General features: G+C 48.4%; 1 protein-coding gene across 1 annotated transcript; it reads left to right on the forward strand.

Moving 5' to 3' along the window:
- Nucleotides 1–2,888: 2,888 nt before the first annotated feature.
- Nucleotides 2,889–17,149, forward strand: LOC101872149 (microsomal triglyceride transfer protein-like). The gene is made up of 18 exons (XM_005154003.3): nucleotides 2,889–3,096; nucleotides 4,246–4,427; nucleotides 4,629–4,769; nucleotides 5,286–5,393; nucleotides 5,978–6,094; nucleotides 7,682–7,821; nucleotides 8,116–8,269; nucleotides 8,938–9,095; nucleotides 9,634–9,799; nucleotides 10,252–10,359; nucleotides 10,480–10,692; nucleotides 10,808–11,025; nucleotides 11,654–11,751; nucleotides 12,824–12,945; nucleotides 13,358–13,585; nucleotides 13,903–14,027; nucleotides 14,285–14,455; nucleotides 14,736–17,149. The coding sequence occupies exons 1-18, from the start codon at nucleotides 3,030–3,032 to the stop codon at nucleotides 14,878–14,880; spliced, it is 2,661 nt and encodes an 886-aa protein (XP_005154060.1). The 5' UTR covers nucleotides 2,889–3,029; the 3' UTR covers nucleotides 14,881–17,149.
- Nucleotides 17,150–18,705: the final 1,556 nt, after the last annotated feature.

The following is an 18,705-nucleotide window of genomic DNA, read 5'->3' on the forward strand; positions in this document are numbered from 1 at the left end:
GACACATAGCCATGGTGTCCTATAGTCATAGAATGATAGAATCATAGAATAGTTAGGGTTGGAAAGGACCTTCAGATCATCCAGTTCCAACCCCCCTGCCATGGGCAGGGACACCTCACACTAAACCATGTCACCCAAGGCTTCATCCAGCCTGGCCTTGAACACTGCCAGGGATAGAGCATTCACAACCTCCCTGGGCAACCCATTCCAGTACCTCACCACCCTAACAGTAAAGAATTTCTTCTGTATGTCCAATCTAAACTTCCCCTGTTTAAGTTTCAACCCATTACCCCTTGTCCTATCACTACAGTCCCTAATGAAAAGTCCCTCCCCAGCATCCTTGTAGGCCCCCTTCAGATACTGGAAGGCTGCTATGAGGTCTCCACGCAGCCTTCTCTTCTCTAGGCTGAACAGCCCCAACTTTCTCATCATGTCTTCATACAGGAGGTGCTCCAGGCCCCTGATCAATCCTCGTGGCCTCCTCTGGACTTGTTCTAACAGTTCCATGTCCTTTTTAAGTTGAGGGCACCAGAACTGCACACAATGCTCCAGGTGAGGTCTCATGAGAGCAGAGTAGAGGGGCAGGATCACCTCCTTTGACCTGCTGGTCACGCTTCTTTTGATGCAGCCCAGAATACTAGTCATTATGGAGTGGACAAATGCGGCAACACTGAGCAATAGGGAAAGCTATCTGCCCTTCATTTTCTTGACAAGCACCAGGAATTTAAAACATCTGATTTCTTCTGTTTTACAATTTCACATATTCTCCCAGAGGCAGAAGCAAGAACTGGGTCTGGAGGAAGAGAAACCAGGTGAAAACTGGCACTGAAACTCCCCGTTCATCCCAGCCTCCCCTCCCTCTCTGACAAACCTGGGGAGTTTTCTCTCCAGGCAGAGAAACTGACACAGTGACTGGCAAAGCTGCACATCAGAAGGCAGGATTCATTTCAAAGTCACACATCAAAGTCTGAGCTAGGTATTAAATTTCCTACATAATTGATGGAGTTAAATAAATACCATCAGAGGGAGATTAATGTCACAGTAAGGCAGTGTCCAAGATAAGCAGCACATGGTATCCTCCGAAGACACCTCTTTCTTTCCTCTGCCTATGGAAGGCATCTGGAATGGCTGGTTCAGCCTAGAGACCAGATTTAGGAACCTAGAGATAAAACCCATCCCTTGTGACTGTTCAGCTGTATGACTACTTTCTCTGCCCATTGCTATCTTGTCATGAGGATGAGATTATAACCAGAGATCACAAAATGACAGCAAGACACTTCCCATGCAGTTTTCAAGGGGGAGCTCAGCACCTCATCACCAGTAGTACAGGCAGGGGATAAACTCTCTTCTTTGGAACTGCTAGAAAAGCTCTGCTGAGTGACTATCACATGGTTTTGCCTCTCCAACTTCCCAGCAGGTAGCAGTCGGCAGTCCGGAGCTGCCTATGAGAAAGCAGGTTGCAGCTTGTCCCCTTCCCTGGTCCTGGAAGGACTCAGCACCCCCAAGTTTAAATTAACAAACCTGCTGAAGTCCAGTTCCTGTTTGAGGCCCCCTTTTCAGCAGGGTCTTTTCCACAAGCTATCTCTGTTTCCTTTCCTCTTCAGGTAGCGTGTTTAGGTTACAACCACTCTGCAACCTTATTTTCAGGACTTAAACGCTCAACAGCCACTTTGTTCTTTGAAATATTTCATTTTTCCCCACCCTGGCTAAAGGGCTGAGCTTTCTGTGGTCAGCAGGACTCCCATCATCCCCAGTGTGCTTTGCTCTCTCAGTGCATCCCAGGAAGTGAAGCTGATGCAGGCAGACCCTCACAAATAATGGTCTCATAGCCTGTGGATACATCTTGAACAGCCGGCTCAAGGATAGCCCTGATGGTCATCACTCAAAAGGAAACTTGAATGAAAAGCTGACAGACCAGCAAGAAAGACAGTAATAAAGAGAAGAAAATGCTTCAATCTAAATATGAGATATTTATCCATAAAGACCTTCAGAGGACCAAGTAGAGACACCATGTTTGGGAAACCTATAGGTGCACTGTCCCCAGGTAGCTCACATCTGGATCCGTCCCGCTTTTCAGATCACATTAGTGGCCCAAAACTCCAGTAGTGATGCAGAGCTGGAGGACTGCCCTAAAAAATTATGTAACACCAAACCCATAGGGTTTTGGTCCTACTATACAATGCAGATTGCTTCCACAATGACAGTACTACCTCTCAGATCCACGTACAAGGAGGATGCAACGTGCCCCACTCTCTCCCACATGCCCATTATTTTTGGTAAACAGAATTCACAGAACCCTAAGCCACCTCATATGGACTTTGGCCCTTTGCAGCCTGTAGTGTCTTTAGGAAACAAACTCAGCACTTGAAAAGTTCCTGCACAGAAAAAGCCCCACGGTTAGTGGGCAAAGGGGTTAGCAGGCTATGTGGAGCACAACGAGCAAAGCACCCACTTCCTAAGCCCTTTCCCACGCTGTTCTGGGGGGATTACAGGGATGGATAATGGTGTTCATAGTCCAGCCCATCAGCGGGATCTCCCCATCCCCCTCCAGCCTGTCCCTTTAAGTAATTTGAGCCTCCAGGCTGCAAATCCCAGTCTCTGACTAAAAGGATGGAAAAGCAGTTTTCCCCCTTCCCCTTCCAGGTCTTTTCTTTCAAAAGTAACCATTTCTTCCCCTTCCCCTTTTGGCAGGAAGAGATGGTTCACCGAGGAACGGAGCAGCTTTCTGAGCATCCCTGTCCTGTATCAAGGCAAATTGGCAATTTCTCCACCCTACAATGCTCCTGGCAGCTTTCCTCCCCACCCGCCAGCCTTTGGCAACCCTTAGCTGATTTCCAAACCCTTCGTGGCTGCTGGGGGTTGGTGAAAAGGTTTAATTATTTGCTTTTCTTTGGGTGCATAAGGCGTGGATAGGGAGAAGGTTGGGCCCCATCGCCTGACCGCTGCAGATTGTTCCCACTTTTGTTGTATAGTCCCTCTCCCACCCCCCTTCCTTCCCTGTCTCTCCTGCCCAGCTCCCAGAACCCACCATGAATCTGCAAGCAGGTTTGGGATACATTTGCCTGCTTTGCTTTTCCTTCGTGAGCACAGCAAAAGGTAAGAGACTTTGGGCTTCTTCGGGTCAGGGACACAACAGGGTATGGGTGCCCCGAGAGGCAGGACGCTTATCCCAGTGCACAAAAAGCCTCCCGGAGCTCGCCATAACGCAACAGTTCCCTAGTCTCCAGACAGGGAGGGAAGAGTTATTGCCAAAACTGCAAATGAACTGAGCATCTCCCAAGGCAACAGGATCTTCTGGGACTGTGGAAGTCCTCTGTGGGGAGTGAGGAAATTTGTAGAGCTGGAGCTTTTTAAACTGTGCATAGCACAGAAATATAGAAACTCTTCAGCCTGAGTCACAGGGCAAAGCCCCAGGGAGCCGGCTGGACTTCCATCAGTTCCTTTCATTTGGTATTACAGCAAAAGTAGTAGAACTATAAAACATTTCAGAAGCCCAGCAAGATTTGCAGGAGAATTTCTAGTGACTTAAGAAAATAGATTAGACTGGTTATATCATGGCAAAGGCAGTCCTCCTCCCTACAGTTATATTTGCATAGGAACAAGAGAAGGCGCTCCGAATAATTCTAGACAGATGAGATTAAGGCAAGGAGTTTGATCTAAAGCTGCCGCACCAAATTCATTTTGCCCTATCACAAAGTCAGTGGTTTAATTAAGAATTAGCAGGTCTGTTGGGAAACACAAAATATGAAGAATATGGCCTCTCTTCTGCTCTTAATAAAAATGTCAACATTGCCCCAGTTAATGTACAATGCTGAAAATGCTCTTTGAGATATCCCTCCTGTCTGGATAAGTTTCCTGCTCAGGATACTTTACTTCAGGATCAAAGTTCATTCCCAGGCACTTTCAAAAAGTCCTGAAATCCCCAAGCAGAGCCAACAATCTGTACAGCATTTTAAGGAGGGACTGGAAACACAAGCAGGAATCAGCTGCCATCCCAAGAACACACAAATATCCAAATTGCAGGCACAAATAATTTCCCATTAAAACCTCCCTATGTTCTCCCTCAAACATGTCAGTTATACCTACTACTTGGCGTAAAAATGACACTTCCAGGAGGCAAAGTGATACAGGTTGTAAGCATCTGTGCAAGTCCAGGTTCTTGCTACAAGGGAGGATGCTGGCTGCAGCATGTGGAAGGACTGACATCTGCAACCTCATACTTTCAGCATTTGCATCTTTCCTCAGGGGATTTGCAGCTGCTTTCTTTCCAGCCCAAGGCCCTATATCAGTACAACTATACCCTGGATGTCCAGCTGGATCACACATCCACACCGTCACTGCGGGGAGCCTGGTTGCGGGCTGAGGCGTTGGTCCAGCTGTGCAGGCTCTGGAGGGACCAAGACAGGGAAGAGCTGCTCCAGGTGCAGGTCTGTGAGTTGGCAAAGCCATTGTGGATGAGTACTCCTCCTGGGACTAGTGATGCTGTCTTTAGCTCCTTCCCTCTCTAGACCAAGCCACCTGAAAAATTACCTCTCTGATCAAGAGGCCATCACCTGCAGGTAAAACACATAACAATTTTAGGACAGATGTCCTTGGTCACTGTTTTCTGCCATCTTATGCCATCATAGGTCCGTGACCTGAAAGCCCAGCATGAGCCAGAAGAGGAGAGCCAGGACGGCACTAGAGGTCCCCCTGCAGAGATTACACTGAGCCAGGAATCACAGGCAGAGCTCCAGCAGCCAGTGTTCATCTCCTGGAGCAGTGGGAAGGTCAGCTGGATACCTCCTGGGCTTGCTCATGTGCTTGCAGAGCACTCCTACCCACATCCCAGATTTTCCCAGCTATGAAGCCCATACAAACATCTGCTTCACCTCCGATTTCCTATCAGAACACAAGGGACCAGAGTGGCAAATGTAGGAATATACAGTCTCCCACAGGGTCCAGCAAGACCATAGGTGGAGCCTCATCCTCCAAATGGCCTGCAGGCTCAGCTGGAGATGCAACTTCCCATGTTAAAAGGGCTTCAGTCCTAACCGTGGGATACATATTCCTTTCTGACCTTCTCCTCTAAGTCTTTGGAAAAAACAGGGCAGTGGGATTTCATAGGCATGCACCCACAAAGATCATGCTATTGAGGGATACAGTCCTCCTTGAGAAAAATCTTCAGATATCTAGAGGGTGTTACTTCGGCTACAGGGAGATGCCTTTCAGCAGAGAAGGCAGCAGAGAGCCTGCAGAGCCTCCAGAGCTGTTCCTGCAGTCAGCACCTCTTTGTCCCCTTCCAGGTCAAAGCTGCCTATGGGAATGAAGCAGAAAGCATCCTGATCTCAAACCTGAAGCGGGGCATCATCAGTCTGCTCCAGCTCCAGCCTCATGCTGGCACTGCAGTGGAGGTAGGTGCAAAGCTGGGGCCGAATCCTGCCCGAAAGCCAGGGACCATGCCACAGCAGGAGAGCCAGCCCCAAAGCACAGCCAGCATAGGTGCTTCAGTAAAGGAGGAAAAATTCAGCATAAACATCATGGACTTTGCTGTTCCACCAAAATAAGTAGGTGATTTTCAGGATGGGCACACTTACAAAATCATCATTTTTCCCTGGACCATAGAAATAGCAGAGAAAAAACTCCATTGGAATTCCTACCAAGCAAGATGTGTTTTGCCTAACCTAGCCTAGCCAGCAAAAAGCAAGGAAATCTCTTCCTCCAGAGCTCAGCTGGAGTGGCCTGTGAACAACATGAAATAACTTCAAAACCCAAAATAGAGGCACAAAGATGCTGGTGGTGGTGTTAGCCTGAATTTTCAAAAGCAGATTTCCCACCCAGATGGACTTGGAGCTATCCACCATCCTCAGTTAAGGCCCATTTTCTAGGTTTTTGATGATTTTTCTATAAATTAATTTGTCCTCTGTGTGTGTTCTCTACATAGATCATTTTATTCAGGGTCAATCAAAGCCAATGGTCACTTACATTTATGTTTCAGGAGGATGTCTCTGGGAGCTGCCAAGTCACATACACTGTGTCCAACCATTCCATCACAAAGACAAAAGATCTCCTCAGCTGTGTAAAGCCGAACTCCGGATTCGCCTCCATAAACAAAGCAAGTCCATTTCTCTTGTGGTGGTGGGCTCAACTTATATCAAGTACGACAGGGCTGGCCCCAAAATCTTCCTGTAGGTGGTCTTTGAGTCCCAGTCACAGCTGGCTTCAGTCTTTTGTACCAGTCTGAGATGGGACTCTAGCTCTTAGACCCATACCCAGAGTGGGATGTACCAACACACCTCAGGAGAAGCATATGTTTTGAATCATTCCACCCTTGTTATCACTTCTCACCAGTCAACTAATCCTGCTTGGGAAGGTGGAGTTACAGAAATGCTTTCTGGAACTCAGACTCACTGGATTGGGGATTAGGTTGACAGGAGACAGGGGCAAAGACCACTGCTTGTTTCATTTAAAGCAGAAGCCTGTGTTTAGCCCTGACTTAAACAGATGAAACTCTGCGGATCTTAATGCCATTATACCTGCTGTGATTAAAATCAGTGGGTGTTTTAAAATACATAAATTCTACTGAATTCAATGTAAAAATGGACATCACCACACAGACAGGTTTTGGCAGGGGTCTCAACACCTGGCAGTCAGACTCTGAGTGTTCATATAATTAAAGTTTCTGGGGTATGCATCATGGCAAATTTACCCCAAAAAATAGCCAACCCTGCATAGCACATTTTTGGCATGTAGGTTTTCCTACAGACCTGCCGTCTGGATTGAGGCAACTCTCTGGACCTTGCCTGTAGCTGTGACAGCAAAACAATGATACTGCCCACTTCTGTAAAAGGGAAAGCCTGTGGATAAAAAAAGCTCTGTTAGAATACAGATGCTATTACTACTAATGCCATTTGCTATCAAAACTCACTCTTGCACATGGTTCAGCTCTTCCTTTCCCTAAGGCCTGCAATGTGCAAGCCCAGCTGCTCTGATAACACCCTCCAGCGTGTCCCCCGCTCCCCTCACCACAGCTGGTTGATGAAGCAGAGGTGAAGTCCAGCAAGTCTGTAATTTGTTTTGGAAAGAAAACACCCAGAGAGCTTCCCAAAGGCCACCACACAGCATAGTGAGGGAGCTGAGAGGTTTTGGCATGAGCTCCATGGAAATCACTGTTGCTTAGCTTCCACTTTCACTTGGAGAATGTCTTTGCTGATGCTCATCAGGATGAGGCAGGTTTTAGCACTGGGGGCCATACAGATGTGTTGGGGTAGCTATAGAGCACAGGCAAATAGACCTGAAGCATGGGCAATGCTTTTGGAGGCATTTATTTCCAGTTCTCAGTTTCTATGCATCACCCAAGCCAGGCAGGAGCATACCCTGCTCGCTCTACAGCCCTTTCCTGTGCCTGAGCCATGGTGACACCACCTTGTAATGAAAAAGGAAGTCCGTGTGGTGTCACCAGTCTGATCTCCCACCAGCTGTAGGCAAAGTATCCCCTTCGCTGTGGTCCTTACCTGGTGCTGCCTTCTCCCACATCTAGGAAGAGGTCAGACTCTTCTGGATTTCCCTTTCCTACATTTTGCAAGCAAAGCAGGTGACTTTGTGGACTGGAAAACTCTTTTGCTGCTAACAGAGAGGAAAGAAGTCTCATGGGGAAGAGAGAAAAAGTTGCATTTTTTGCCTTTGCCTTTCTTTTTTCAAGATTTTTGGACTGAAGTGGCAGCCCACAAGCAGAAGCCAGTACATGGTAAAAGATAACCTCCTCCACTCAGTGCTGGCAGAGGAAAGCCACATGGTGTCTCTAGCCCTGAAGTCCACCACTGGCATCAAAATCAGTTCAAGGTGAGTGACGTCCCTGTGCCACTACCCTAATTGGGCAGCCTGGCATGGGATGAAGGTGTACTTGTTGGATGTGTCCAATGCTCTCCTGCCAGCTCAAGTGGCACAGCCTGGTGCAGGTAACGATGAGGATAGAGTGCAGCAGCTGGGCATGGCACAGGGGGAACACCAGGCACCTTTCAACAGCTTTGCCCCACATCTCCTCCTTCTCCAAGTCTGCATGAACCCAAACAGCCTTTGAGCCATGGAGGCTGTAAATGATGAAGCACTTCCCAATGGCTTCTCGTCCCTCCACAGGCAGCAGCTCCAGCTAGCATCTCCTCCAATACCCGGCCCAGCAGAGGTGGCTGCACAAAGCCTTAAGGATGCACTGGCTGGCATGAAGGGACAGCACCAGCCCCTGAACATGGCCAGCCTGCCCTTCAGGAGGGTCTGCACCCACTGCCTGTCGGTCAGTGATTCTACCCAACCCCAAAACTCACCACATGCTTTCCCCCAAGCTGAGCACCTAGGCAGGCAGCAGAAGGCTGTAGGATTTGGGGTTATGCCCCAGTGGTGCATTTGGACAGGTAGGTTACTGCTGTCAAGGCAGGGTGTGGCCCCAGAAGTGCTGTAGAGCAACAGCCTGACCTGTTACCTGTCCTAATGTGTAATGTTGCTATCTGTGGTGGAAGGATTCCCTGACATAGCTGCATTTCTGTGATGGGGAAAGAAACCTGGTGCACAGCTGTCATATACAGCTGGGTTAAACTCATCACAGGTCTGAGGTCAGGAAATATTTCCACTGCATGTTAGGCTGACAAGGACAAACAAGGGTTTGGGGTTTTTTTTGTGTCCTCAAGTCCTTCATGCTTTTCACCTGGGAAATCTGGAATTGCAACTTGAAGGCACCAGGGCTGCTCCCAGTTTCTCCTGACCTTTTCCTGACACATACCACAGACTGGGGAATTGGGCTTCAGCACAAGTCCTCATCAGTGGGGGTGGGAGGCTGCAGTTGAGGCCTGGAGGCAACTGAATGACCCCAATGGACCCTCTCCACTCCTAAATATTTCCCAAGTATAAACTTTATCCCACGATAATGAGGATAAAAATCCCACCTAGCAAACCTCATCTTTGCAGCTGAGAGCCTACCTGAAGGCTTTTGACAGCCAGAAAGTCAAAATGGACACCTCGAAGGCAGCGACAGCCTGGCAGTTCCAGAGGTTCATCCAGATGCTGCGCAGTGCCAAGAAGAGAGATGTTCTGCAGCTGCTGAGGACAGCACACGAGGAGATGCTGTAAGAATCCCAGGAGCTATCTTACCAAAACTGATCTCTGTGCATGCAGAGCCCAGGCATGTAGGATCATTCCTGGCCCTGGCAACTAGGGTCATTTGGTGCTGGTCCCTACACCCCACCTGGTCCCAGCAGCCATCCTGCATAGTGTGAATGTCTCTGTTTTTTCTTAATGCCCGTTCCGTACAAACACTGCATGGCTTTATTTTTTTCTGACTTTGGAGCAGAGTGAATACTCCAGCAAGGCTTTCTGCAAATACCATTGGAGGTCTGTTATTTACACACCACCCACCTATGGCCATAGCACCCATTCCTTGCAGTGTGGGCACTGAGGCCAGTGAAATACTTCAACATGTGCAAGTTCAGAGCCAGAGCCAGCCTTCTAGGCTTTTTTAACTAATGAACTGAAGCTCCTGAGAGTTAAATTAAGAGGAAAGCATGGAGAAGAGAAAGGGGGATGAGGAGCTGCACAGGGTACCTTCTTTGTTCTCCAGCTGCTTGGTGGGTTGTGCCACTGATGACTTCCCTTTTCTTGCTCCAGCCCCTTCATTGTGGAGGCAGCAGTGGCTGCACAGTCAGTGGCATCTTTGGCAGCTCTCTCCGACTTCCTGGATTTCAGCAAGAAGCCCAGTTCCCTGCTGGAAAAGTTTCTCTGTGCAGCAGCTTTCTCCCCCCGGCCTTCAGGACAACTTCTCCGCCTGGTGTTAGTAAGTATGGACATTTCTCTCCCTGCCTGTGGGTCCTGAGTCCCAGGTGGATCCTCACCCCGTTTCAGGCAGGAGGGAACAGCAAGCATGTTTGCAGGAAAAAGGAAAATATTTTATTTAGAAATACATCTTCCTGCATATTGGATTATTTTATGTGCTTTTAATGGGATATTGGCAATGGGAGTAGATGCTCCTTGGAGGAAAAGCGTTCAGCAGAAAGTGCTTAATATCAATGCATTACAGATAGAAAAAGCTTAATTCAAACCCACTATGAAATAATCAGTATTTTATCCAATTAAACCATGCATTGCCTCCTTCAAGGCAGGTAAGAATTAGTTTTTCCTTTTTTTGGCAAAAGCTTTTTGGTAAGAGATAAAACATACTCCTTCTCTCTCTTTTTACCCATTCTTTCTTTTTTTTCCTGCTTATGATACCCTTTTCTGGATACCCAGGACAAGCTGGATGGGAAGCAGCTGGCCCCTGAGGTCCAGGAGACAGGGATACTTGCCGTGGGCTCTCTGGTCGGCAAGCTGTGCCTCCAGAAACTGTGTGGGCTGCAGGTGAGTCATCCCATGCTTGGCTTTCTCAGATGTTCCCCCCCTCCTCTGGAGGTGCCCAGAATATCTCCTGTCCCTCACTTCACCCTCCTTCTTTTCTGTCCTACTGAAAACCCTGAGCAGGAGGTGGAGCGTGGGGTGGAAACCATCCTCAGGGGGCTAAGAGGTGCTGAGGAGGAGTCCAAGATGGTCATTTACCTGCTGGCCTTGGGGAATGCAGCACTGCCCGAAACCATCCCTATCCTCCTGGACCACGCTGAGGAGGGTCCCACCATGGTTGCCATTGCAGCCATCTCTGCCCTGCGGCGATTCCCCGCTCAGCACATCTCCAGCAAGGTACAAAACAAAGCTGCCAAAGCTTGGTGTTCCAAGCCATCAGGAGTGCAAAATGGAGCTACCATTTGCACATTACCACCCTACCACCACCATTTTAATTGCCCTCTCTCATCAGGTGAAACAAGCAATGAGAAGGATTTTCCACAAGAAGAGGAAGAGCTATGAAAAAACATGTCGCCTGGGTGCTGCAGATATCCTCCTGAATAAGGAGCCCTTGCCCATGGATGTCATCAACCTCCTGCTGGCTGCCAATGAGATGGAGACAGAGATGGCAACATTTCTGCTGCTGAAGGTCCAGAGCAGCCTGTATGCTCACCACCACTATCCAGCAAGGTGGGTCAGGAGAGGAAGGCTGCATTTTTTCCCCTAGCTCTACCTCACTGTTTTTTTCTCTTCCTCCACACTCCAGCTGTGGCTTTTTGAGCCAGCTAGCCTTTGAAGCATGTGAGCATCACTTCTTAGAGCTGGCGTTGATGCTGTCTGGAAATTCCCAGCTGCTATAGGAAGAAAAGAGGAGGACTGCTAGTGCAGACTCCACTCAGCCAGCCGAAACACACTGTCCCTCCTTGTCCTGCCCCATAGCAGAGGGACCCAAGCATGTGGTTTCAGCAGAGTCCTTGAAGGCCAGAACTGTCTTGCAGGGCAGTGCACAATGTGTAACTGTATACATCTTCCTATCTGCACAAAACGAACTGAGCACCAATGTTCTTCAGAGCTAAGCAGAAGCTGTACAAAAATATCTGACTGGTTTATCCTAATAAGCTGTAGAAGAGGGAAGTTTCAGGGGAACCTGTGTCTGCTCATTTCTATTTTTTGCTCACACTTCCCTGGGCAGTCAGCAACCAACAGAAATACTTCAGAGATTTGTATTTCCTTCTTTGTATGGCTATCTGTAACAAACACTAACATTTTCCCTTCCTTCCCTCCCAGTGCTGACATACCCTTTCCCTCTTGCTTCCAGGAAGATAATGAAAGACATCATGGGAGACCCACGGATAAATAATTACAACTTCTTCTCAAAAGCTGGCATCTCCTCTTCTTTCTCAGGACCTCTGGCAGGTGACACCACAGAGGACAATGACCCCATTGTCCCCTCAAATGGCTGAAGTAAGGGTTGGTAGGGAAAGGCAGCTTTCAGAAGAGGCCTCAGCTTTACAGAAATGCCCCAAAATCTCGGTGTGAGGCTTCTGATCATGTTCTCCAGCAGTAGCTGAGGCTGGCTGGCTGCCATCACCTGAGATATATATATACACCTTCCACTGATACCCCTACAGCAGGAAGGCTGGGCTGTGCCACATGCTTTTCCCAAATCCTGGTAATTTGAGAGAGGTACTTCAGCTGGAGGTGAAGCAAATGGCAGATTGTGGGTGGGAGTTTCTGTGCTTTTCCTGATAAGTCAAGATACTCAGTTCCATTCCTCAGCTCTGCAGGTATTTTTAATAAGCTCTTCAAAGAGGAGAATCCTTGTACTGAGATAAAAATCTTCAACCTTCGGAGAGACTGCAGCAATCAATGCTTGCTAAATATCTGCTTAAATCTTCACCCCTCAGCTCTCATTTCCTTCCCTCTTCAAATTAGTTCAGCCTAGCCTTGTAGGGGGTATGTGGGGGCAAAATAGCCAAGAACTGGAAGAAAATATTGCAATGCTAAAGCCTTTGATTGTTGCAAGAATGGAAAGAGATGGTGCTGAGAAGCTTTCCTCTCTGAATCATTTAGCTTTATCAGCTATTTAACAGCTAACATGAGAGATCTGTGCAGGTCAGCCACCCTGACCAACCCATACAATCTATTGAGGAGGCTTACAAATTACCAAGGAGCTCTCGGGATCCTGATTCTAGAGGTACCCAGTGACCTCCCAGTTCCTGCAATCAATCTTGGCAAGCTCTTTTAAGATACAGTCCTGTCCTGCTGAGCACTGACTGGCACTGGGCACAACAGCCGCACTTGCCAGGATCACAGCCTTCCACATCCCACCAACAGGATCTGTATGTTTTCTTGTCATCCTTCAACCCTGCTGCTGCTGTCAGAGCTTTTATGGTTCACCACCATCAATGACTCATTCACAGAGAGAGATGTGACAGGCACTGCACATAAACACAGGGGTGCTTATAGATATCCCTCTGCCTTTCAGACACCCAAGACCTGCTTTCCACCTTTGGCCTGGATCTGCTGTTTTTGGAGGGTGGATTCCTGAGGAAGAGTGTCTCTGACTTCTCACTGCTCAGCCATGGACAGCAGCTTCATGCAGCTCAGGTGCGCTGCACAGAGAGTGGCTGGAGGCCACATACGTGGAAGGGGATAACAGCACCAATCCAGTGATGTCACTACTCCACTTGTGTCCCCTCATAACCTCCTTATGGTGCTTGACCTCATCTCTGCACTCAGTGTGCTCCACATCAGAAATACATACATTTGTATGTGAAACCAGACCTGCTCTGGAGAAGGATACTCCCCCAAAACACAGTGGGTATGACACCACTGCTTCACAGTGCTCAGGGATAGTTTGGGTGCCCCATCCAATCCACCCCATCACTGTTCTCCTGCTTCAAGGGGTGCCAACACTAGGGCTGGACAAATACAGAAACTCAAATAGAACTGCAGAGCAAAAAATAGGCTCTCCAGCCTTGCTCTGTACAGCTCTCACATCTCTGCTTCTGTGGTTTAGGTCACTATTGAAGCACAAGGGATGGACTCGATGCTGGGAGAAAACACCTTGGAAGGGGAAGAGGAGCCAGAGCTCATGGCCAGGATGTCTGCCATCTTCTTTGATGTTCAGTTGCGTCCAATCACCTTCTTCCAGGGATATACAGACTTAATGGCCAAGGTCCTGTTAAGCAGTGGAGAACCCACAAGTGTGGTCAAAGGGAACCTTCTGCTGATGGACCATCACCAGGTACCCGATGGGGGAAGGAGGAGGGGTGTGTGACCTGTCTTCACACTAAATCCTAGTGAATTCCACGGCACAAGCCAGTGGATTTCATTTTATGTTACTGCAGACACAGGTCTAAGAGCGAGGTGGCACTACCAGATGTCTCTTGGGACTGGTAAAACAGCAGGATGACTGCTTCTGCCATGGAGCATACACGGCTTCAGTTCCTTCCTGTGGGGTTGGGATTAGCAGTCCCAGCAGTCACAAGCTGTTGTCATTATCAGCTGCTCAGCCAAGAGCAGTGCCTGGTCACAGCAAGGTTTGTCTTCTCCATCTTCCAGGTCATTCCTCTGCAGCCTGGCTTCCAAGTGGCCATCAGACTCCAGGGCGGGCTGGGGCTTGACATTTCAGCTGACATGGATGTGAGCATTTGGGAGCAGGAACTGAAAACCAGCATCAATGCAAGGTCAGCGGGCAGGAAACTGCTTGGCTCTGGGGATGCAGGGTACCCAGTGGGCCCAGCACAACGAATGTTCCACCTTAGGCTGGCTTTCCACAGCCTCTTGCTCTTTTGGTTGGTCTAGGCTTTCCTGGCGGACATGTTAGGTAGGGGTGTGGTGGGTGCTGGTTACACACTCCTTTTCCATGGCCAGACCTAAGATGCTTATGGGGTCATTTGGAGCAATTGCTCAGTGACCAGACCCATGTGCTTCTCTCTCACAGGGGAAGCCTCACCATTGATTTCCAGGCAGAACTAGATACCCCTTTCCTCCAAGCCACCCTGAGAAGCCAGACAGAGGCAGAGACCTCAATCCAGTTTGACACCATGCTGAGGTTTTCCAGCAGCCCCGTGCTCATGTGCCTGCAGCTGAAAGAGGAGCAAGTCCCATACAGGTAGTCTCTGGATATGGCCAGATACTGCAGAAACACTGTGATGTGCTTGAGATAAGGGAGGACTTCTTGGGGAGAGGAGGGAATTAATGGTTGTACACTTACTGAGCAGGGTGGGTCAAAACCAGTCGGGATGGGGGAAGGACACCATAAGTTCATGCTGACATCAGTAGAAGCACCATGCCTAGACCACTCGCCTAGGAGATGATGAATATGCAGGTCTAGGAGGAGGATGAGGTCCACCACAACCTCCTGACCATCTTGCTGTCACCTTGTCCCACAGGGAAATCTTCACAGTTTCCAAGTCTGCTGGGAGCCAGAGCAGCACCACTCAAAAAGGCAGGCAGGGCACCATGCCTGGGAAAGAGTTTGCCTTACACCAAGCCAACTCCAAGGTCTGCAACCTCCTTCTGGCAGCAGAAGAATAGCAGGGTTGGAGCAGTTTGGGACTGGATAACTGCCCCTCTGCTGTCACACACCCCACTTCTCTGTGACCCCAAGAAGAGCTGCTGAGGGCTCTGCCCAACTCCTCCACAATGATTTCTTTAATAAGAAAAATGCTGCACTAAGGGCATCATAAGGCACCACAAGAGGAACTGGAACTGCTCCAGGACAGCCAGAGGCAGTCCTTGCTTGGGGCAGGAGGAGCTAAACCTGCCTCCCCAGCCCAAAGGCTAAGATTTCCCTTGCCTGAACTATTCCTCTTGATGGGGAAAGTCTTGCTTGAAGCGAGACTGGTCCTTGTGATAAACAGCCTTCTTTTGCTAATGAATTACTTCCTCAGAGCCCAAGAAACCCTTCTACAAGCCTATACCCCAAAATGCCATGTTTTCTCCCCATTTATCAAAGCGGGCAGGAGGGAGCACATCTGCAGCCAGCAACAAGAAGGTTCCCCACAAAGGGAGTGAATGACCCTCCTTTACTGCAGTTTTGCAGCTGCCAAATTGCTCAGGAACATGGAAAAATATTTCTGGAAAAGCTGTGGGGTTTTAATCTCTTTTTTTTTTTTAATACTGCCCCAGAATAATCTTGATGGAGAAAGGCAGAGAAGCAAGACAAAGTGCTTCATAGCCTAGTGCTAACTATTCCGTGTTCTTTCTGGATTAATTGAAGGTGTTAGCATTTATTTTCATATGAAGGCAGCTCAGCCACCCTCACAGGTTGGGGCTATCTTCTCATTCCTGAGGGGAATTTGCACTCTGTTGCCAGGGATGGGGCTGATGCCACATCAGGCAGCAAAGGTGATGCTAGAAGAAAGTAGCTTGTGTTTTAGTGAGGGTCAGATTTACACTCAGAGCAAAAAAGGAGCAAGGCAAAGGAATGCAGCCCAAAGAGCTTTCCCAAAAATGGGGGAAATGAAGGCAAAGTTAAAAGAGAGCAGGAGAGAGCATAGCAAATTGCAAGAGGCCCTTCTAAAGAGCATGGACCAGCTTTCTCAATCCTCATCTTGAAACAGGGAGAATTGTCTTGAAGATGGAGCTTATAAAGGTGGAAAAAATGCTGGAGACCCACAGACTGTTGTGGAAGGAGATAGGAGGACTCAAGCAGCATCTGGCTGAAGGAAAAAGGGAAGAGACATTGGTATCTCCAAGGCGTTAATGCATCTCACTGTAGCTCTGCATACACGCTTGGATGCAGATCCTCAGTGACTGCTTCCTGATCTAGTGTCAACACTTGAATTCTTCCACATTTTTTCCCCTCTAAGACAGGCAGGGCATAAACCATAGCATAAGCTGGCAAGGTGTTTGCCAAGTTCTCTGTCCTTTCAGTATTATTTTTTTAATGAGCTATGAGTGACTCAGTCCATCCTGCAGGGCAAATACAGATGTTGCTTGCCATGAAGGGCAAGAGATGAAGTTTGACTGACATGATCCTTTCTGGATTTGAGAATCTGTCACAAAGAGCTTGGACAAACATTATAAAGACATTATTTCAGGTAAACATCCTTTAAGGATAGACATTATTCAACCCAAACAGGAAAAGTTTAGTGGGGTCATGCCTCCATCCCATCCCTTCCTCCCCTTTATAGGAGCCAGGACATACTAGATGTGCCTTTTGCTAGTGCATGCAAATTCAAAACCCATCTATTGAGAGGTGGCTTCTGTCTGGAGCCCCTCATTTTCCTTTTTGATCCAAAATTTACATATTAATGGAAGCCTCTGGTCTCTCTTATCGCCTGAACAGCAGTTCCCCTTCTGTTTTAATCGAGGCCAGAGATGGAGATAGGATTGCTTTAACCCTACACTCAGGAAGGCAGTGTTCCTGCAACAGACACAGCAGCTTCCCTTTTCTGATGATATTTGGGCTCTTTTGGTGACCATTTGTGAAAATTACAATTAGCTTCAAGTAAATATTGTTCTTCTGTTTTGCATTCTTCTCTCAAGTTGGATTGCTATCAGCTACAACCACTGAACAGCACTGGAGCAAGGCTCACAAGGAAAAAGCAGTATTCCTTCATGCCTTCCCAATAAGAATATGCCTTTTAAATATTTTTAGCCCTTTTTTAGTTATTAAATGTACATTTTAGGAAAGAAAAAAAAGGCATTGAGGTTTTTCTTTATTGTCATGAGCCTGACAACATAGCACTTAATCTTCTGGTTTGGGGAGGGGAAAGTTTTGTCTGGTTTTCCATCTGAAGACACTAATTACAAGTGCTTTGGTTATGTACAGAAATAAATGGCATGCATTTTTATATTTCCTCTGTTTGACACTTAGCTTTTCTGGACACACAATTGGAAAGAAAGGAGAGGCAGAGAGCAGCTCCTGTAGCACAGGCACTTCAGCAAGAACAGCATGGACAAAGCTTCCCAGGGATCTGCTTTCTAGGTCCATATTTAGGCTGCCCCAGGGATGCATAGCTGAACACCCCATCAGGGCTAAAAGATGGTGACATGAGGGCTACCTCTGCTCCTAGAAACCCCCAGAGCACTGTTAGGGATGCTCTGCAAGAGGGTTCCCATGGGAACCCAAAGATGATGCCTTTATCCTCTGTGCCAACTTCTGCAAAGGTACTGGAGGCCACCCCAGACTTTTCTTAAAATCGAGGCTTCCCCTGCATCAAGGCTCTGCTGATTACAGAGCAGTCTCACTCGGAGCAGGCCCCAAGGACACGGAGAGTAACTGCACTATGGTCTGAACAGGAGGATCCCTGTGTGACCATGGGAGAAAGGAGCTGTATTACCCTTCTTGCATTACTCAGCTTTGCCAAGCTGCTCATAGCAGCTCTGAGCCCCTCTTGGCTCCCCATCTTTACCCTTTCACCAGGAGCATCCCTTTATTTCTCTCTTGTCTCACAGTCAGGATTTGGGCTGATGCAGACTACGTTTTACACCCACATGAGTTGCTGTAACCTCTGCTGGCATACACCACCCCACCCCTGTGACCACCTGTGAACCTGCATAAACCTTAATTCCCATCCAAAACCACACTGCTCTACCAGGTGTCTGGGGGGATTATCTCAATGCAAAACCTCTCAGCCTCAGCATTTGCCTTTCAGCCAAAGCCAGGAGGCACCCACTTGCCATTTAGGACCTTTTCCATTGCTCTTTTCTGTAACTTAACTACAGGTTATTTGACAAGAACAATGAGGGAAGAATCAGCTGCTCAAATTCTACCTTTGCATGGGTTACAGGCTTTGCATTTGGCAGTGCTGTTTGCTTTGGAGCCAGCATGCTTCCCAGGAGGTCCTACACTGAGCTGCTCAACTGGAAATGATGGGTCCCCAAAGGGTCCTTGCATCTAAGAGCAAAGGACACAGAGTAATTGGCGAGGGCTGGGATGCCAGATCTTACTGCTAGTGGGTGTAAGACGTCCCACATGATAAGCACCCAGCTCCCAGGGATTTTGCAGGGGGTTAGAGGCAGAGCAGCTCAAAGCCAGCACCTGGGAGCAGGGCTCCGACCTGCCTCTCCAAAAGTGGATTTGAATGTGGAGCTGCAGATCGGCAGTGACCTCCAGTGGCTGCAGCCAAACCTGATGGAGGTGTCAGGCCAAAGCCATTCTGCTGCAGCAATGCAGGTGCTGGCCACACAGCACCCTGTATCCAAGGGTGTCCCCACAACCTGCACCCAAGGTCGTGGGACCTTTTCATCAGCAGGTGATGGACCAGGGCTGACCCATGGCAGCCCCTCACTGCTCTCAGCTGGGGTCCTGTGTGGCAATGCCATCCTCCCCCAGCCTCCAGGCTTACCATCACACACAATTTTCAATACTTTCTTTTCCCCTGTAAACCATTCTATTCCCAGGACATCTTG

The sequence above is a fragment of the Melopsittacus undulatus genome, chromosome 4 (genome assembly GCF_012275295.1).
Source record: "Melopsittacus undulatus isolate bMelUnd1 chromosome 4, bMelUnd1.mat.Z, whole genome shotgun sequence".
Classification (NCBI taxonomy): Eukaryota; Metazoa; Chordata; class Aves; order Psittaciformes; family Psittaculidae; genus Melopsittacus; species Melopsittacus undulatus.